The sequence below is a fragment of the Limulus polyphemus genome, unplaced genomic scaffold (genome assembly GCF_000517525.1).
Source record: "Limulus polyphemus unplaced genomic scaffold, Limulus_polyphemus-2.1.2 Scaffold2677, whole genome shotgun sequence".
Lineage (NCBI taxonomy): Eukaryota > Metazoa > Arthropoda > Merostomata > Xiphosura > Limulidae > Limulus > Limulus polyphemus.
The window spans coordinates 98,090-120,577 of record NW_013668287.1 but is presented as its reverse complement, the minus strand read 5'-3'; the positions used below and the strand labels follow the sequence as shown (position 1 = coordinate 120,577).

Below are 22,488 nucleotides of genomic sequence, written 5' to 3'. Positions count from 1 at the left end.
ATTTAAAATGAAAGCTAATTGTTACATAACCGTAAAACATTCCTTGGTTTTTTCCTGACATTGATAAAATACTACATTATCGTTTGGAATTATTGGTAATAACTGAACAGTTAGAATTAATTTTAGCAGTCATTTGTTAGTTAGTGCTTTTAAATTTTGCTCTTATATATCTATTATACTCTCAAGCGTGAAAATGCGTGTTAAGAATTAACCGAAATCCCATAACGTTTAACACTTTGACCATAAATCATGATCAGTACTTTGAGAACATGTTTAGAAAATATTGTTTTCTTATTTATTTTACATTTAAAAATATTTCAAGATTTTTAGAGCATAATTTAGTTGTAAAGGCATTGCTATTTAGTGCCCCAGTGAGTCAGCGGTAAGTTTATGGACTTAAAAAGCTAAAGTCTGAGGTTCGAGTCCCCGCGATGGACACAGCGCAGACAGCCCATTGTGCAGCTTTGCGCTAGAACAACAACATCATTACCATTTATGTCTAAAAAATATAGCGAATTTCGGGGTTCGAGTGTAGTGACACCTACACAGTGAAAATTATATAATCTCGATCACATAAAGTTATCAGCTGTTATCACCACTCGGCCATGGCGGTGTTTTTCATGAATGTTTGTAAGTTTAACGCTTGTGGTTTAACATTTCCTACATTAAAAGAACTTATTCAGCACATTGAAGAAACACATATTGGTGAGTTTGATATTATTAAATTTGGATGTTATGCATTCTGGAAGTGTGAAGTCGAATGAGTATTTCTCTGTATTGTGGATGTTGAGGTATTTTTAGTATTAGTATTAATAATATTACTATTGGAGTATAAGAATTAATACCCTTACAAGTACAGTTTAAACATAATTGCTTTGAAGTTTGATTTACATAATGACTTATTGGGTTAATCAGACAAAAGAGCAAGCTGATGCATTTGAGTTGTCATGGTAATCAGTATTAGTATAACTATAAGTAGATGGGAACCCACTTAATGGTGTGACTGAAGATAAGGGTCTTGGAAGATGGAATAGTATTAGTAGTGAATAAGTCACTTATGCCATTGAAGCAGTGCTATTTTTCAGTAGTAAAGCTAATAGAATTTTAGGATGTATTTATAATAGGCATTACATACAACTACAAGTCAAAAAATGTAATTGTCCTTCTTTATACACATCATATTCCATAAGTCAATCAGTTACTGTTAGAAAAATTATTATCTTAACTGGAACCTGGTTTGTATTTTTCAAATCTTTAGCTTGTGTCTTCTCATTCTACTATCTTCAGAATATAGCAGAAATAAATCAGAAACATTTATCATATTGATCTTGTGGATAATTTTGCAAACTTCAGTAAGATCAAATCTTACCATTCTTTTTCTCAAGAGAAAATAAGAGATATTAAGATATCCCTTCCATTCCTTGAATCATCTTAATAGGCCCCCATGAACCTTTCCAGTAAGTCAGTATCATTAACTCATTCCAATGTGATTTTCTTAGTTAATCTTTAGTGTGATACTGTATCAAATGATTTTTACACCAGATTTACATTGTTTCCATCATACAGATAACAAGTAACATCTTTAAAAAATATATAACAAATGATTAAGGCAAGATTTCCTTTTGATAAATGAAGTCAGATATAGGTCCTCAGGTAGTCAGCCAATGCACTTACATAATCATTAGACAGACAAGAAACACACTCATTCTTCACATCAGTTGGTTTTAAGATAATTCAAACTAACAGCACAAACTGCCCCATCAAACATATAATTCCACAAGTGTATAACTTTTAACCACAAAAAAATATTGTCTGTATCTAGGCTTCCAAAGCTGATCCCTCTTATCTGTAATAAATATTAATGTTTGTATTTCCAACTTTTTATTTGTGGCACAGTGGCTCATAGAATGGCTCTGAGTGGAGGCAGTAAATTTAAGTGAATTTAAGAGAAAACTTGATAAGTATATGAATGATAAGGGTCAGCTTTAAGATGATTTAAAGAAAAAAATATTTATTAATGGTTATAGTTTAGTTCAGAGAATGGGACAGCCGAGGTGGACCAATAGGTCCCATGTTGTCCAAAAACATTGTTACGTCTTTCAAGTACAAACTTTTAGCTCGTAGCTCCGTCTTCTCTTGACCAATTTGAGATATAATTACAGTTTTGGGCTCAGGAGGTCAAACCCTTTTGATTGATGTATTTTACCATGCTCAAGGTCTCATAGATTAATTTATTCAAATTCTGCCTAAAAGAATTTCAATTTTGGGGTAGGCTGGTAGAGATCCTGATGAGTAATAAAATTCAATTGGGTATATGTGCATCTTGAACACCCCACGCTTGGTATTGCTAGTACACAAAAATATAGCTAATAGAAAGTAAAAAGTGGTCTCTTAGATTAATTTACTCTAACCCTGCCTGAAAGAATTTCAAGTGATGCAGCTATTAAAGATTTCCTCTTGTTTTATCCCACTACTCACACAATTCCTTTAGCAATTTTGAATGGAAAATTACCTTCAATAATTTTGCTCATTCTTGTGTTTTTAATTTTTTTATTTTATTGGTATATGGATGTGAAAAGTTGCCTTGAATTTAGTTTTGATGATGGGATAAATGGAAGAAAGTCATCTTCTTAGTCTAAGTTGTCTTTTAGTGTCTTGTATATTCTATAATCTAATATGAAATATACATCTTGAAGGATCCTAGTAATGTTAATTCATTAGAAAAACTACTGATATATTAATGCTCTGCTTTCTAACAGTGAGATAATTTTTAATGTACTTTTGGTATTTTCAGTTATACAGTAAACTTCTGGAATGTTTGTAAATTTTTTTTGGATAGTTATATGGTTTATTTTATTTTTATATAATGGGTTGAAAGGTGACCTTGACATATTATGTGACTTTCTGTTACCCTGGTTGTTTCCATGTTTTAAGAATGCAATGTACATAGAGCAAAATTTGGAGTGTGGTACTTTATCAAGAGAATTTTAAATTAAATTAATAAACATTAATCTTATGTCTTTTTAAATTGTAGAAACATGTGATTGAACCGAAGAAATGTCACCTTCAAAGTTTTTTCTAATTTTGTGTATTGGCAGATCATTTTTGTAATTTATTAGTGACATTTTGATAAATCTCAAAATAAAACTCCATAAATACAATTTACAATTAACTAAATTTATCACATTCAGTGTTAGTTAAATACTTTTGAACAGTTTGTAAAACTAATTAATAGCAATGAAAATAAGATTAATAATGATCAAAATATAAATATAAAAAATGATAGATTTTGCAAATAGATGGATGTAACTTTTAAATAAACATTTACAACTACTTAATGTAGATTTGTTTTAAATATAAAACTATAATATATATTCTTGAATGAATGAGTGTTATTCTGCAAGATGTGAGAAGAAAAACTTGGATGAGTGATAAAAAAAGAATGAATTGAGATGTCTAAATGAAAACTTTATCTAGTTTTATTTTGTGCAAAACATGGTCTTTACTGCCTGACAAAGGGCATCTACTTGCACAAATTAAAACTAGATAAAGTTTCCATTTAGAGATGTCAATTCATTCTTTATTATTATTTATCCAAGTTATAATATATATGTTTATCCTGCTAGAAAGTGGTATAAAAAGGTGCACGAGTTAGCTGCAACGGATCAATATGAAAAGTAATCTTTCCTGAAGTACAGCTAACAAAACTAGAGGTTTTCTCAAATCACTTCTCACTTAACTTCATATTGAATGTAGGAAGAAATGTATTTCAATTTTATGTTTTTCATCATAGCTGGTAGTCAGTTGAAGATTGTCTTGGTTGAAACATCATTTTTGTCATAGAACATGAGTTTCAATTAAAAATAATAAAAACCGTATTTAAATACTTAAGTTTGCATTGTGTGAAAGCCTTCGTGTAATTATTATATAATTCCATTTGAAGATTTTGATCCATCTTTGGTGGAGAAACAAGAACTTCAACACCCATCAAGTCTTCCTATTAGTTACATTCTAAGGTAAGCAGTAATTATTTTTCAAACATAATGATTTGGTGAATATGTTTTAAATATTTGAGGAAAAAAAAACATGTCTCAAATGAAATACATAATTTCTCTAAATGATTTTAATAACATGGAAAAATATTCTTCTAACACCATGTTCTGTTATTTTTCTAAGTAGTTTTAATTATTGTTCATTATTGTTATTCTGCATGTATGACTGAATACTTTAATGTATACATTAGTTAGTTTTCAACAACTTTTTTCTTAGTAACTGCTATAAAAACTTAAATTCAGAATCTCAGTTTTCTAAGATAAATGCATTTGAGGTTTTGAGTCAGTGGTCTATTATTCAAAATCAGTTTTATAGTTTTTACTTAGTATTATGTATGTACATTTCACCATAAAGTGCATAAATGCATGATTGTTGTGTTCTCTATTCCTTTATGTAAAACTAGTATTCTAGGTAATATCTTACCTCTGGAATCATATTGTGTTTTTCATTCCATGCAGGTTATATTTTAATTGGCTTGTACATAAGTATTTCTAACTTGTGTTAGGAGCTCTGGCACACTGTACATTGTGTTTTTGTTTTCATTTTATAATCTATACATTTAAATCAAATGCAATCTTATTACCCAATATCATTTTTCTCCACTTTGGTTTTACCATTCGCAGACTTTCCATTGATGAAAGTTTGGTTGTCTGTCCAAGTCAGAGAGTATTGGAGAGTTACTACCATTACTCCTATTTTTAACTCTCACTCCTATAGTCACATATATGAAACACACTATATAACCTTTGCTTTATTATCGATATTATGTAAATGTTCTGAGAAATAGGTGTGCAATAAAATCTATAATTTATAATCAGTTGAACAAATCATAAATGTATCATATTAATGTACAAACTGTATAAAATAATGCATGAATAATCATTTTACTGTATTATTTTTTGCAATTTTGTGAACATGATCATCTGTGAAATATCTTATGCAGTTATTTCTAAAAAATGTGACCTTGACATGTCAAGTGATAAGTGAGGTATAAGAAGTTATAAAACACCACTTGTTTCTAAAAATATACCTGGCACTGGAAAAACTATTTATCTATAAATGTGGTAGTGAGAGTTAAGGGAGGTGATAGAAGTGAACCTAGCAATTATAGTCTACTTAGTTTTATCAGGTCAATAAAAATCTATAGAGTCTGATAAAAGAAACTTTACATAATGATTTAGTAAAATATTAAAGAAAGCTAACACATAAGACATGATGGGTGCAAGGAGTGGGTTTTATTTAGAAACTTGGGACTGGCATGCACATTTAAGGAAGTTAGTAGTTTTAATGTATAACTTGTAGGTTGGTTAAAGAAATTGGAGGCTATTCTAAGTAGGGTAGAGGCAGTGGATAAAGAGAAGTGTAAACTGTGTGAAATGATAGCAGAATTTAAAGAATAACTTAAACTTCTACATACAAAGAATACAGTGGCTAAAATGACTTCCAGAAAGTTAAAACAGTAAACATAGGGCTAATATTAATAGATTTAATTATAATGAGCAGATTCTATTTAGGTAACAGATTGCAGTCTTAGCTTCTGCAGAAGAGGAACTAGGTGAAAGAATGATAACAAAAAGGGATAGATAGGGATGGGAATGAAAAACATCAGGAGATTATTGTAATAGGTGATTCTTTAGTACAGCATGTGGATAGGAGACTGTGGGGTAAATAGGGAGGAATAAATTAGATTATGCTATCCAAGGGCAGGGGCAAAGGATATAAATGACAGAGCAAATGATATAGCAAAAGCTGCTAGCTGTGATGCAGTCTTTGTAGTGCACATAGGGGCTAATGATGTAGGAAGGGATAGGTCATAGGAGCTAATCGTTAAGTACAATGCACCGATAAAGGCATTCAAAGAAATGGGGAATAATAACTTAATTCTTTCAGGGATACTGCCAAGACTTAATTGTGGGGATGAAATTATAGGTCATAGGAGTTAATTGTTAAGTACAAGGCACCGATAAAGGCATTCAAAAAAATGAGGAATAGTAACTTAATTCTGTCAGGGATACTGCCAAGACTTAATTGTGGGGATGAAATTATAGGTCATAGGAGCTAATTGTTAAGTACAAGGCACCGATAAAGGCATTCAAAAAAATGAGGAATAGTAACTTAATTCTGTCAGGGATACTGCCAAGATTTAATTGTGGGGATGAAATTATAAGTAGATCACTAGGGATGGATACTAGGCATAAAATGTAAGGATGAGCAGGTTGGTTGGTCAGATTTTTGTAATTAGTTCAGTGAGAAAATAGAGCTTTTTGGAATGGATGGTTGACATTTAAGTAGAGTAGAGGCTGGCTTGTTTGCAAGGGTTATTGACTTAACTGTAAGGACAGCTTTAAACTAAGATTGGACAGTGGTGAGGGCTAGAATAATGAAGAAAACAAAACCTAGAGAGGGGTATAGTGTTGGAAAAAAGGAGAAAAATAGTTTTAATGGTAGGCTAAACCTATTATTGTAATGCTAGAAGTATAATAAAAAATGGATCATGCCTTTAGAACACTGGCCATAACAGAGGATTTTGACTTAAGGTAATAACTGAAATCTGTAGACAGTTTTGATGACAGAAATTTCTTTGAAATATAAGGTTATAGAATGTTTAATAGGGATAGAGTGCTAAAATGAGGGGGAGTAGTGGATTTATGTGTAAAATGTGAGTCACGGCTTGTTCAAGTTGAGGATATCAAAATTAATAGCAAGGAGATTGAATCTATTTGGGTTTCTGTTAGTTGTTGTAAGGGTAGAAGGCATTTAGTTGTTGACTCAGTAATTCAATAAACCACTTATCAATTAGGACATGTCATTTAACATGCCATTTTTTGTACACCAAAAAACTTTTGAAGTATTTCCGATAGCTGTACACCAAGAATCAGATTGAAGATCTAAACCAACTTGTAAAGCTTCGAGGTAAGCTCAGAACTCTTAAACTATCTACTGTCTTTCTAAAGACATGCATCATAAAACGAGTCGTACCAAAATTTATTAGTGTCCAGTTATCAATGCTATTTTCAAGTTTTGAACAACTCGACTTTCAAGATCTACGTATCTACATGTGCCGATGTTTCCATTTATCAACGTTATATTTTATGATCTGTGCAAGAACTCAGCTAACAGATGTTTCCACATATAAAAGCTATCTTCAAATTTTGTACACCAAAAAACTTTTCATGAAGGATTTAGATTATTTAGTGATTTGATCAAATAAATGTCAGGTGGCTTTTACTTGTAATAAATGCAAGGTAATACAAATGGGATATCCCAGTTTGAATTATGAGTATAATTTTGACAGTGCTATGGAAGAAAAAGACATTGGTGTTCTGGTTGATCAGTTTCTTAAGCCATCCAACTAATGTGTTGTCGCTAGTGGTAGAGCAAATAGGATTTTAGGTTGTATCTACAGAAATATTGAATAAAAGTCTTAAAAGATTATAATGTCATTGTATAGGGTATTGGTTAGGCTATATTTGGAGTATTGTGTTCACTCATGTGCTCCTTATCTTATAAAGGACATTGTATTGTTGGAAAGGGTTCATTAGTATACCTGCGATGGAAAGTTTGTGATACGAGGATAGAATAAGATCTCTGAAGTTGTTTTCTCTTGAAAAAAAAAACGTTAGAGAGGATCTGATTGAGGTGTTTAAGATTTTTAAGGGAATTAATAGTGTTGATGCATTTTTTCTTTTATTTAATTGTGAGAATGGTAAGCTTACAGGACAGAAATATAAATTTTGGCAAGGTAGGTGTCATCTTCATCAAAGACAGCTTTATTTTTCTAACAGAGTAGTTGTCCTTTGGAATGGATTATCTTCTTATGTCATGAAAGCTGCACTATTTTGCTATTTGTGAAACTACTAGAATTTTGAGGGGTATTTATGAACATATTAACTACATGTGAAAAGAAGTGATTATCTGTATACAAATGTCCTAGTTAAGCCTACCTTGTGATATCATCTATTGCAGTTAGTGAAAAACCCCATTAAACAGAACAAACTGTCAGAAGTCTGATATTAGAGAAACTAGTTTTGACACATTCGTGAGACTGAAGAGCACGCATGAATATGTCGAAACTAGATTCTCTAATATCAGACTTCTGACAGTTTGTTCTGTTTAATGGGGTTTTTCACTTATCATGTATAGTTTTTGTCTTGTCTAGAACAAGGATACTGATTTACTGGAAAGAGTGGTAGGAGGGCTATTAGGATGATGGGATGGAAGGGTTATCTCATAGGAGTAGGTTAAAATCTCTTAACCCATTTTCTTTTGAGAAAAGAATGGTAAGAAACAATCTTATTGAAATAAACAGAATTATCTGGAGAAATGATAGGATAAAGGCCTGTTATGTCATTGTTGTATATTCTGAAGATGATAAGATTAAGGGACATAAGTTTAACATTTGGAAAAGGCATGCTAGGTTCCATTAAACCAGTTTTATTCTTCTAACAGGGTGATTGGCTTGTGTAATGAGTTGTTGTTGGCAGTAGTAGAGGTCAGCACCTTACAAAACTCTAAGAGGAGAATCAATGAATTCCTAAAAATTAAAGGGTTGGTTTAATTTTTTGACTGTTTTTTTTTTTTCTTTCTTTTCTGAAATGAGTTTTCAGGGACAACTTGAAAGAACCTTGTTGTCTACATATTATGTAATTTTATGACAACCATTCTTCTGCTAATTCTTCAAATAATCTCATAGCTTGTGAAGGTGTTTCAATATAGTCTGGCCCAGAAGAGATTGAAAATAAGGTTTCTTTCTATTCTATTATGGCTATTGAACTAATGTTAATATCATCCTAATGCTGTGGAATATATGCTGTTGGAGTCTGAAATATACATGAAGAAGTTTTCATTAGATTTGTGTGATAAAGAAACATGATTTACTGACTTCCCTGTTGTATCAGGTCAGTTGAACTCTTTAAAACCATAGGAGTTAGTTTTTCCAGGCATGACTGGTGGTATGGTCCCCCTCCCCCACTATCTTATATGTTTGACAAGTTATGTTTTATGAATATTATTCTCATTCTCTTCATTTAGGTGTTGGGCCATTATTCTAGGAACCATTAGTGAATGATCTTTAGGAGCAGAAATTATATTTTTATGAACTAATGTGATTTCTGGCATGCTCTGTTATAGAAATGTTGAAGATGGCCTTCTCCAGGAAGTTGCTATAAGATAGTAGTTTTCAAATGTTGGTCTCATTTGTAATGAGTTGAGCTTGTGATGTTTCAGATTTTACCAAGTATGTAGATTGTAAGTGTACAATATTGTAAAAAATATGATCTTAATTAAAATATTTGTTTAAGTAAAATGTGTTTTATACAAGTATTCATTTCTCAGTTGCTCACCACGCCTACACCTACCCCTCTTTGTTTTTTATGTTTTTGTAAAATTCAACTGAGGATCAGCTTGCCATTTGATTTTGAAGTGAATTAGAAGCTGATTAATATGATTTGGTCTGATTGGCCAAGTTAACACATCTGGATTATGTGGGATGAGGAAAAGGCACCAAATCATTAAGGTTACATGTAGATATAGGATGGGGTTGAGAATACTGAAAGTATGGTGTAAACCAGTAAGAATGTGTTCATCATGTAGGATAAAGAGTGTAAAATATAGCAATGTAATTGTGTTTACTTAATAAGATAATTTTAATTAAAAAAGTAGTATCTACTACCAAGATAAATATCAAGATTTTCTAAGATTATGTTACACATAATACACACAAAAGCATGAAAGTTGTCTTGTATATGTGCTGTCTATATCAACTTTTAAATAAGGGTAGACTCAAATTTATAAACAGCTGTTTTAGCCAACCAAAGCATAATGAAAGCATTCTTTGATTTGTATAATTAGTTTCCTTTAATTGATTGTTTGGTTGTGCTTAGTTTTACATGTCAGAAAGGCTTCAGAACTAAGGATAATTACTTATATATGTGCTGGCAATTTCTTGTTAATTATAATCCATAAATAGTTACCTAATTGTACCTATGTGCAAGGTTAAGTGTTAGCTGTTATTATCAGTACCCATTAATGCTTTTGAATATTTTAAATGTTTCATTATATATATTTATTAGGAAATTGTTTCTTGACAGAGTTTTTACAGAAACTGGAAAGAAAGAGACAATCAATGAGCCAAAGAAGAAAATGCAAATGCAATCCCCAAGTTCATCTTTGAATAGTACTCCACCAACAGGTAAAAATAGTGCCATTTTTTCTTACTAATTAAATTGATCTACTTTCTGATGTGACTACTTACCTCCTCTGACAGTTACAGCTATTCTCGATTTGACTGCCCCCTAGTGCACAAATTTTTGCTTGCCACCCAATCCTATATGTATACCACGTGGTTCAGCTGCATTTAAGCATGCAAATTAGCATGCAACAGTCCTCCACCAATAGGAGTGTGATAAACCCTCCTGTCACAGCTGACTCCGTCTATGCAGTTGAACCCAAACTTCACCTCTTGATTTGGCACGATGGTGTTAAGACTTTGTGTATGATTTCGAACATTTTTTTTTTCTTTAGTGCATTTTGAAAATACTCAGTTACTGATTTTCACATTTCAAAGTATTGTTTTAATCCACTATCGAATTGATTTCTTTATTTGATTATGAATTCTATATCTCACTCAGTTACCAGTATTCAGTCAATATTTATGAATTCATAATTTATTATTACAAATACAATGGCTACGGACAATGGCTGCAGGTGTGGCGTTATTGGTGGAGGAAATGTTGGCTGTAGTTTGTCAAGCAATGGCTTCTTTCCTATAGGCTGAGGGATCTTCTGATCTACAAGCAATTCTGCCATTACCCGAAAACTTAGATCAAGACAATGCAGACTTGAACAGCATCCCCCTTTCCTTTGCTGTGCAAACAGGTTCTCAGCCTGTTGAAACACCTAGACTTCAGTCACCATTTTTAGACTTGATATCACAGATATGTTGTGTTTTGTCTTTGTCACCTGTCATTTGATCCCTCCCTTTCCTGATTAACTGCAGCAACTAGTTCTGAGTTTTTGGTTTTCCCCCTTTGCCTCATATTGGGGTCCTTGCCAAATGTTTTGCAGATCATTTATGCATGGGGGTTAGTATGCTGTGTCTCCCATGTAATGTAGAGGCTCATATACTTGCATATCATCATTATGCAAATCCTTGGGTTATTCAAAGGACTCTCCCTCCTTTTTCTCACACCTCCTGCCCTATCCCCTGTCCCAGTTACTTCCCACTTGTCTTCACATTCGTTTTGTGCTGGACTTCACATTGTTACCCACATTTTGCTCATCAGGATCACTTTTATCAATTCTGAGCTCTTCCTTTTGGACTGGCATTGGCACCCCCACACTTTATGTCGGTTGGTCATTTGCCTGACATTTTTGTGGGCTCAATTTCCATTGTTATATGGATGATTGGCTTCTTCTGACTCCATCCTTCAAAGAGTCTTCCACATGCACCCAAATTATCATCAGAGAATCTGCTTGGGTGGGTTGGATTATCAAGATGAAGAAGTCCATTATCTATCCCGCCCAATATCTTGTTCTTCTGGAGATATTTTTCAACTCGCATCTCAGTTGAGCCCAGCCTTATCCTCTTGGTCTGTTAGCCATGGAGTTTTTAATTCATAGAGTGCTAGCAGCACCTTCACTCCCTGTGAGAGAGAGAGGTTCTGTCTTTTTTGGGGACTTGGGCATTACTGGAGGCTCTTATCCCTCTAGGTCATGCCCACATGCATTCCTTGCAGTGGGTACTATATGATCAATGGCACCTGATCAGGGACCCTCTGGATTTACAGGTATCCCTTCTTGCATTTCCTCAGTCTGACTTCCTCTGATGGGTAGACAAGGATAACATGACAGTGGGAGTACTTATTCCTCCTCCATACTGAATATCCATATCTTCACAGATGCCTCGTCAAGATTGGGTGCGTGCTGCAAAACACAGGAGATCTCGGTCCATTAGTCTTAGGAGGAGTTAGTTCTTCACATCAACCTTTTGGAACTCCTTACTGTTTGTTGGCCAATGTTTCAATTTCTGTCATCTCTGTGGGGCATGATATTTGTAATTTATTCTAACAACTGTCGAGTTGTCTCTTACAAGACCTGACAAGGGGGCACTCGATTATGGTCATTATGTTTTGGCACTCTAGAGCTCCTTTTCCAGGCTCACAGCCCATCAAACTTGTTTGCTTGCTTCTCACTTACCAGGTGCCCTCAATCTTGTCACAGTTTGTATGTCCCGTCTTGACAAGATTCTACTCACTGAGTGGTCTCTCGACCACCAGATATTCCAATGACTATGTTTTCAGTTGGATACTCTCAAGCTGTGTGCATTTGCCACTCAACTGAATGTGAAACTTCCTCTTTTGGTCCACAGTTCCACATCCTTTGGCTTTGGTTGTGGATGCATTCAGCCAGGATTGGAAAGACCTCTTCTTTTGTACATACCCTCCCACCTGTTTTTTTCCTGAGTAATTTCTCTCATCCATTTTACTTTATGTAGAGTCCTTCTCGTAGCTCCTTTCTGGCTGGCTCAACCGAAGTTTCCATTCCTTCTTAAGGAAATACCTCCATTACCTCTCCCTCTCTCCTGGTCTCTCCTTGCACAACCTCACTCAGGGGTGCTTTGTCTCTCCATTCTAACACTGGCTTCATGCATGGCTTTTTTCTGGTCCCTTGTGAGTGGTTAGGGACTATCCACATGTGTAGCATCCCTGTTGTCTCACTCTGTCCATTTCTCATCCATGTCCGTGTATGTATGTGAGTGGAGAATCTTCTGTCATGAGTCTATGTGGCATGGATTCTCTCTTTCCTCAGATATCTGACTTTTTACATGTTTGTTTGACATGGGTCTGTCTGTATCAACCATTGCAGGCTTTAGGGTGACCCTGTCATCTGCCTTTCATTTTTTCCGTTTTTGCCATGTGTTTCCTCTCCAGTTATTTCCATTTTATTTGAGTCTATTCATCTCCATCATCCTTCTCATTTCACTCAATTGTTGGACTGGAATCTAAATTTTGCTCTCCATGCCCTTTCCTCTCTTTGAACCCTTCATGTTCCTTATACCACTTTTCCTTGAAGACATGTTTCCTTTTTCTTTTAGCTTGTGGACGTCACTTATCAGACTTGTTCGTCATAATTATTCCGTGCATTTTGTACCACAAAACCTATGTTCTTTTATATCCCAATCATTCTTTCCTTCCCAAAATATCAGCTGCCTGCAAAGGGGATTTTGCCTTCACCCATATTTCCCTTTATTCCCAAAATATCAGCTGCCTGCAAAGGAGATTTTGCCTTCACCCCTATTTCCCTTCCTTCCATGTCCCATAGTTACTCCCACTCTGATCCAGATCATCTCCTGTGTCCAGTCCATGCTTTATGGTGTTTCGTGTTTGAAGGCACTCACTCCCTTTATTCTGAATCTTACCAATTGTTCTGTGTTTCGTCCTATAAGATCCATCACCTCCCAATATACTTGGCTGCTCTTTTCTGTTTCCCTTTAAAGGATATTCCAGGCCAGCTTGTGGGCCACTCCCCACACTTTTGTGTCATGCTACTTGCACCATCTGGTGGTTTCCTGCTCAGCCAGATATTGTCTTTCCCTTAGCCATTTTCCATAAGTCAGTACAATTCTGAGTGGGTAAGTTATTTTAGTTTCTTTTCGTTTTCAGGGGCCTACTTTACATGTTATGAATCCTGCTCAGTGGAGAGTGGTGCCTTTCCAGGTATACTGATATCCAAAATCCACACCATGAGATCTATAAGGTCTATCACATTCACTGTTGAGATGGGGTGTTCCACAAGACAGCTTGCAGGTTCTTACTCACAGTATATTGCATCATAAATATGTTCGTACCAGACCATATACTTATGGACTAACATGAGTAAAGTAGAAAGAGGCTGCTGCCCCTCTCTGACATTCCTTAGATTGCTGGAATCAGGAAAGGTCTGCTTTTCAAAATAGGGTTTCATGGTCATCCATTGCACTTTCTCCGGTGATGCATTCCTCTGGACTCTCCAACACATTTCCTTCCCCCTTTCTTCCAGTGGAGTATGGTAGTCCTTACCACTTACCAGAAATCCTCCTGAGTTTGCATAATTCTACTCATTCAAGAGTAGGGCAATGGCATTCTGCCTGTGTAGAAAACGTGACTATCCTCCTGCCGTGGGTTTGATGTTTTCTCCAGATGCTGTCGGTCTGGACTGGATTTTTTCCATCTATTTTGCAGTTCACCCCTACAGCTGGGAACCATCCCACCTACTGGCACCTGGATGTCGGTTTCTGAGTGACTAGTTTAGGTGGAGCTGGACCAGCTAACATAAATCCTCACATGTGAAGTGGGCTGAGAACTTCCTCCTTCCATGGACTAGATATTACATCCCTAATGCTGATTGTTTTTGGATTGGAATTGAACCTCCATGTTGCATTTCCAACTTCCCAATGTCATCTGATGTACATTCCAGGTTGTGCTGGATTTGCACACATGATGGTTTAGGTTCTCGGAAAAGAGGCTCCTCTTCTCCTCGGGTTCCTAGACCTGAGGTGAATGGTTGATGATCCTCCTCCTACTATGGGCTGGTCGAGTTCCTCCTGGTGCCACTAGTCTGGACTGTAGATGACCTCTTGCTTACAGTCTGACATGCCCTAGCCACTCTACACACATTCTTTTTCCTTAAAGAATTGTTACCTTGTTCCACCCTTTGATTGCAACACAACACTTGTTGGCTCCACATGGGCAAATAGTATACCTGGTTCAGATGTGGTGTGGTCTCCCATGAGTGTGTTTTCTCTTCAAAGAGGGGGCATACTCCATGAGTGCTCTTCAGACACTTTTGAAGGGTGCTCATCTAGATAATTTTACACAAGTCTCTCCACCTGCTGAATGTGAGATTCTAGCTGTAACTGTGAGCGAAGGTAAGTAACTGTATCAGAAGTTAATATTTTCCTACACAATAAATATATTTCTGATAGACACTTACCTCCGCTCGCACTTCCCAGCTGTCCTCCCCACTTCCAGTGTTATTTTACGTGCCTAATCTTGAAGTGGGTTCAACTGCATAGAGGGAGTCAGCTTCAGTAGGAAGGTTTGTTACACTCCTATTGGTGGAGGACTGTCACATGCTAATTTGCCTATTTAAGTGTAGCTGAACCATGTGGTATATGCTTGGAATTAGATGGGAGTTTCAAGGCTAGTGTTGAACATAAACTTGCACATTAGAGGCAGTTAAATCGAGAATATCTAACTTTGAGATGTAGTAAGTATCTATTGGAAATATATTTTCAGTTTAGGAAAATATTAAGTTCAGTAGAATCTGGTATTGGTTATATTTCACACAGTTTGAACTTGCATGCTATTATCAATATATCATTGAAAGCATGTTATTTGAACTTTTAGAGGTAGTTAATGCCAGTGTGTAAGATGTATTGCTAAATTGTGGGTTATTTATCAATGAAAAGACATTTATCAGTAATGTAAAATTAAAAACACACTAAAGAGCAAGTCATAACTAAACTCTGCACTAATTTATAGTTATTTTAATTGAAAAAAAGATCATATAGGGAAATTTTTTTAACTAGCAAGATTTCTTTTGGTAAATGTTCAGTATCTGAACCTGAAAAAGTCACTTTCATGCCATTTCATAACTTAGAGAGTGAGACAAATGTAAAATTTTGTAAGCAACATACAATATTTATTTTTGTGTACTCATTATAGCAAGGTGTAAACATTTTGAAACTCAGTGTGTTGGTAGTTCTATGCTTACTTTTAGTACAATTTTGCTGTTTACTTTCGGTTATACATAAACTCCGAATACTGACGATAATTTTTTAAGCGTGTTTCACGATTGAAAAAGTTTTTGGATAAAAAAAAATACTGGCTGAATTGTTTTTTTTTCTCTTGGTGTTTTACACTGAAATGGTGGAACATTATTTAGGTATTAATGTTTTGTGAGAAGTGGTAAAATGTGTTAATATAATCCCTAAAGTTAGATTTTAAGATCTAAATGGTTTCAACTATGAATACTTAATTCAAAAAACTTCTTCGTGTGATAAGTACAGGGTACAACAAAAGTTGGGTCCCTATGTGTGAAACTTATCAATTGCCGTAGCTGACATCCTTTAACTATCAGATATATTCAACACTTAAAAGTCACATTTTTGTTTAGAAGACAGATTTTGATCATTTTCAGACAACTAATAATAAATATCACATGAGGCATTACTTTCATTGCACCTTGAAAGTAAAACTCATTGGATTAGTAATAACTCCATTTGATTATAATCTGAACATTTGTTTTAAATTATAGCTTTTTTTTTGGAGGGTATGTTTTTCTTAAAATCTAAAATAAAATTTACCATCTTATTTCATTATTATTTTTTCTAACTTATTATGCCAGTGGTGTTTTCAAAGGATTTCTGTCTCCTTTTATGGATAACTCCAGTTCTCAATACTTAGGTAATTTTCAAGTTGTTGTGGGGTTTTGTTTTTATTTCATATCAACAAACAGATGTTGAAATATTTTAATTATTGTTTGCTAGTTTTACATTTAGCACAGATGACATGAAAGTCCTAAACACTAGGATTTTGTAACTAAAGTGAGCATTATACTTTTTCTTCAGGAAGTGAAGTTGAAGATGAAGAAATGATGAGTGGATCAGAAGATAGTAATGATTCATGGGCCAAGCAGGACGAGTTTATGTCCGAATTCATCCTCAGGTAGTAATAGACCTTGCTATTGTAAAGGCAGAAAACTCTAGGCATTTGATAATTTTAACCAGAAATTATACTTTTCACATTCATTGAAATAAACACTAAAAGTTCCCATATTTCATCAGAAAGGATCTTCATACATGTAAGTAGTAGCATTTGTTTGATGTAGAGCATAGGTTAGCACTAATGCTTCGTTTATAACTATCAGGATTTCATCTGTTCCCCTGAAACACCATATAGCAGTTTAGGAGATGAAGAAACAAGAAATTGTCCTTTAATGAGAGTGTATTTTTGAAAATCAAAACAAAGTTGCCTGATTGAATTTCGACCATCTCTTCACATTAAGTATCTTATTCAGGAGTATTTCAAGACTAGAAGTATACTTTGATATATTTATCAAAAATCTGCAAGCACTATCCCATTTGTATTAGTTTTGAAGGAAGCTAAAGATCCATCCTTTACTGACATTACTATCTGAGTTAGTGTTTCAGAATAGTGTATAACAAAACCTACAGCTTACTTACCTAGGATGAATAGTAATAAAAAAAAAAAAATGGTATTAGCAAAACGTTTCGTTTTATTATGCATGAGAGTTATTCTTTACAGAATGATTGGCTCATCCAACACCGGGGAGGGAAGACCTTTTGCCTGTCCTGTTGCTGGATGTAAGAAGCGTTACAAGAATCTCAATGGCATCAAATACCATGCAAAGAATGGACATAAAAAGGAGGGAAAGTAAGTGGGCAGTAATGAAATAATTACTTTAAAATATGCTCATAGGTATAGTCTATTAAGATAAATCCATTAGCTATATATCTCATATTTTATACATAAATTTATTCAAAGGTAGTACTACTGTTTATTTTCTAGAAATAGTAATTCCCTAAGTAATTAAATACACTTAGGGCATATTTAATAAATACATATACAAAAATTTTATACTTGTACAAGTTTTCATAGTGATGTATTAAAGAAGCAGTTAACTTTTACTAGTACATAATAAATTAAAAAAAAGACTGTCCTCAGTCTCAAAATCAAATACTACGAGACCAGGCACAGTCTTATACACTACATATTTTGATGTCTTACTGTGTTATCATCAGGAGTGCAATATTTTGCAAGAGGTAAGACCTACATAAAATTTCAAAAATCACTAATAGTTTCATACACAATGCCGCAAAATTCATATAAAAAAGTCCTTATTTTAAAGGGATAAAAATAAATCCACAATTAAACATGTAAAGAATTAAACATGTAAAACTAGATCTGAATGATATTTTAGTTTTTTTATGTTGTTTCATTGTTCTCTAAAGTACCTGTGGAAAACGCCATTACATATTTTGAGAAAACATTAAAAGAAAATGAGAATTCAACTTCAAAAATAACAGGTACAATTAATCTTGTTGAAGCATGTGTTAAAAATTCATATTTTTACACTAAGAGTAAAGTTTATAAACAGAATGAAGGTTTAACTATGGGTTCTCCTTTATCTCCATTATTATGTAATTTATTTGTAGCCAGTTTGAAACTGAAGTGTTAAGAAAAGTGAAAAATAAACCAGATATGTGGTTAAGGTATGTTGATGATATGTTTTTGATATTGAGGCATGGTAAAAAGAATGTAATGAATTTTGATAATTACCTTAATAACATTGGTGTGAAATTTTTTAAGCTGAATTGTATGTAAATTTGATCATACGATTTTGAAATTGTATATAGGTCTTAACTCTTGCAAAATATTGAACTCCTCGTGATGACGCAGTAAGATGTCAAAACATGTAGAGTGTATGAGACTGTTTCCAGTCTCACAGATTTGATTTTATCTTTACAGTAAAATTATTAAGTAAGTATTAAGTAAGTTTCCAAATACTGAATTTAATCTATGCTACACTGACTAACACATTGTTTCACACTACACGATTAATTACAAAAAAAATAGAAAACTATCCCAAACATATTTTATGTGTTTATCTATGTGCAGTTTTGAATGCTGATGCTTATCTCAACTTTTTATGGTTGGAAATAATCAAAGTATTTTTTGAATGATTAAAAAATAATCCTGGCTTTGCAATTTTAAGTTATTTTTAATAATAGTCAAATTCAATAAAGAACAAGATTTTAATTTTTGACTTATTGATTTTATGTTGTGCTTTACCTCTCAGAAAACTGTAGATCTACTCTATAAACCTTTACCTTTTTGTTCTTTACAATGGTTCTTTTTGGCTATCAACTCGTATTCATTAGATTGTTTTTAGCTTATTCCTCACTGTACAGAAGAAAATATGTCTTAAGAAAATATATACAGTAATTATCTGTGATTGTAGTTATGTTACTTAAGTTAAATTTTTACATGCCAGCTAGAATGTTTATTGTTAGGAAAAGGGAGTTATGTCAAACAAATGTTAATAAAGATCAAAGCTGTTCACATTATCACGAATGTTTTGATAAACCTAAAACTAAACATGTTCTCACTGAATATTTACCTGATTTAATAATATATTGTTTATATTGTAAATCATTTTGTGTATTGCATTATATCAATACCAGTTTGTTTCTTTGTAAGAATGGTTGTATATTTCTTCTGTAAGAAATATGAGAAACTGTAGAGGTTGCATTAGTAAACTTACCCATTGCTGATGTTTTGGAATTCAAATTTCTTTTGATTTAATGAATAAATTATATTGTTTAATTTTTGAAGTAATTTAATAAATTTGATATTTGGGAAATTTAGTGACTTCAGCTTTGAGGTTTCTAAGGCACAAGCGAAAATATTTAGCCAAGTAAAAGAATGACCAAAGTTTTATAAAAAGTGTATATTTAATTTCTGTGTAAGGTTGACGTAACATATTTATGTCATGTTTTTTTATTTCTTACTTCTGTCTCAGACCAAAGAAAACTTATAAATGTCAATGTGGTAAAACCTATATGACACCCCAAGGCCTGAAAAACCATTACTTAATGCATCATACCGGTTCATCCACTACACCATCTTTGTCCTCTTCAAAGGACAGGACCCTAGCATCAATTGTTAACAGCCCTGCTACCATGGCCTTGCTGACCCAAGGTCAGTCTGTCCAGACTGCTACAATACTTACACCGAGTCATGGACATCAGAGCAACAGCAGCATAACGAATCAGAATACGAAGCTCAAGCAAGTTCTCCAGGCTTCTGCTGATCATGAGATGGCTTCAGTTACAGGATCTCAGAAGTCAATGATACTTCAACAATGTTTGAAACGGGGAGAAGTAGGCAGTGAAATGAAGACAGACCCTAGTAGTTTGGTAGTTCTTAGAAAGTCAGACAATACTACTTGCTTCTCTTCAAACAGTGAAGCTACTCTTGCTAACCACAATACAACCAGTTCCATTATAGTGAAACCCACAATAACCTGGGCTGAAACCTCCCAGATTGAGATTGGACAAAATGCGACACCTCTCACCCAATCATTCGAAGAATCCCAACTTCATACTCCAGACTCGACTAAACAGCAGACTCTCAACTTGCCTACCAACCTACCTCCAACCCCTCAGACCCCTTCTATGACATTATCTACTCCAAAACTTCCTCCCATTTCCCCAACCCTACAACAGCATTTGCTCAGTCCAATAACTCCTACCAAAAACAGTCAGTTTGCCATTCAAAGCCTTAATCCTGCAACAGGCTAACAGAAGAGTTGAGCCTGGTATATGTAAGTAAATTGTTCTTCAAAGTTGGCACATAGTTACACAGAAACTTCAATGGACCATGTGATTGTAGTAGTTATTGTGTCACAGTTTGTGGTCATTGGAAGGCTGTGGTAGAGTAACATCAAGATGTATTTCCTACACTAGAATATGGTGTTATCTAGAAAGTAATGTGTAATAGTGCACATTGGTTTTGCCAGTAGAGATCTTCCATGGCTTTCATAACAAGCCATTTCTTGTGTTAAACAAGATGTTGTTTTTTGGGAGAATTGTACTAGAAGTTGTGTGTGTATGTGTGTGTGTGAAAGTAGAGCTTGAAGATATTGAAATTTCTAGTAAGCATTTAGTTCTTTACTTGTTTTTTGTTGATAGGCACTTAATACACTGCCAGTAGTTTAACTAGGCACATAAAAAGAACTTATATTGTACGAATGTAATACCTCAGTAGTTAACTTATTATTACTCTGCTAATTGCAAAAACTAGTATCCTTGCAATACCAGTTGTTGTCCAGGTGTGTGTTTAAAGTAGTTTTGACATTGCTGGAATTTATTTTTTGTCCAAATGTTATATATTTGAAGAAATGGATCATATTTAAACAAATATATCTTAACAAGCATAGTTCACAATTCTAGTCCTCTGCAATTTTTAATTACTTATTAGTAACTTATGTTTCAATAAGAAACCTTTTCAATCCTCAGTTTCTTTAACACTATATAAAACTGTTCCTACATTGTAAATGGTTGCACCATTTTATAGATAAATATCTACAGTGTGTTTCATAAGTTACACATCAGTATTAATTGTACATCATTTTTCACTATACATTCACTGTTACTATTCCGTTATCAGCACAAAACTCTAAGTCACCAGTCCATGTTTTGAAAGAAGTGTGTTGTTTTGAAACTTAACATTTATCAGTAATTACTAGAAAATTCCTGTTTCTGGTAATGAAATAAAAAATTAACATGAAATTACACAAGACTAACTTCAAAATGTCAACTCTGGTGGGTCACAGTAGATATTGTGCACGATTAATCCAAGCTTTTTTTATCAGTCTATCTTTTTGCTTATTATAGAATTTAATGTTGGCCATGTTCTTTAGTAGCTAGTACAAACAGATTGAATCAACTTGAAAAAAATAAAAGTAATTATGATACAATGTAAATAAATTTCCAAGTCTTTCAGTAATTAATTTTTTGACATGTAATTTCCATTAAAATTTGCAGCACAGATTTAACTGTCCTTCAGCTAATGTTTTTTAATAATTAAAATAATATTATTGGTGCATTTTTACGTATTTCATTTAGTTAAAAAAAAATATCTGTACTTACAGATTTCAGTGTGATTTTAGCTAATGAGAATAAATACTCTCTCATAGTGTCAGATCTTAATACATTGTTGCCATTATTATAAATATTTTCATAAATTTATTGAACTTACAGTTTATTAATATATGTTATAAATCAGAGTTTCAGTTAGGAATTGCATATTTGGAGATAGGTTTATGCATCAGGTAATTGTTAGATACTGTTAAGTTATATCGAAAGTAATATTACCTTAGTAAATGTAAGTTTATTTATTTACTTTTAAAATAAAAGGTATGTTTATTGTAATATTTTTGAATAAGAACTGCATAAAAAATTGAAAGACAACTGTTGGAAAGTTTTCAAATTACTCATGTAAACTATTTTTAGTGAATAATTTAAGTTTTTTTACATTAATAATCATTAAATTGTTGAGAAAACTAGGATATGATAGTTCTTATGTTTAAGAAGTACTGCAGTAACTTATGCTCTATTTTTTTATAGCAGGAAATATTACTGGTACATTCAGGTCTAAGAAGCACATGGGTTATGGGAGTACATGCACAGTTACCAAGTTTTGTTAATCAAACTGACATGAGTATGATAATCATAATGTCCATCTCACACTTAATGTAATACTTTACACTATGATAAATTTCTGAAAGTGTATGTATAGATAAAAGTATGTATACTTTATTAGATTATTGTCTTATTATTGTCTTTTAATGGGTAAAAAATATGTAAAG

The 22,488-nt window shown here is 33.5% G+C and overlaps 1 protein-coding gene across 1 annotated transcript; it reads left to right on the top strand.

The window, feature by feature from the left end:
* Window positions 1-605: 605 nt before the first annotated feature.
* On the top strand, window positions 606-20,549 carry LOC106467611 (zinc finger protein ZXDC-like). The gene is made up of 6 exons (XM_013927975.2): window positions 606-705; window positions 3,944-4,016; window positions 10,143-10,243; window positions 16,664-16,760; window positions 17,346-17,489; window positions 19,639-20,549. Exons 1-6 carry the CDS (start codon window positions 606-608, stop codon window positions 20,417-20,419), a joined length of 1,296 nt encoding a protein of 431 aa, XP_013783429.1. The 3' UTR covers window positions 20,420-20,549.
* Window positions 20,550-22,488: the final 1,939 nt, after the last annotated feature.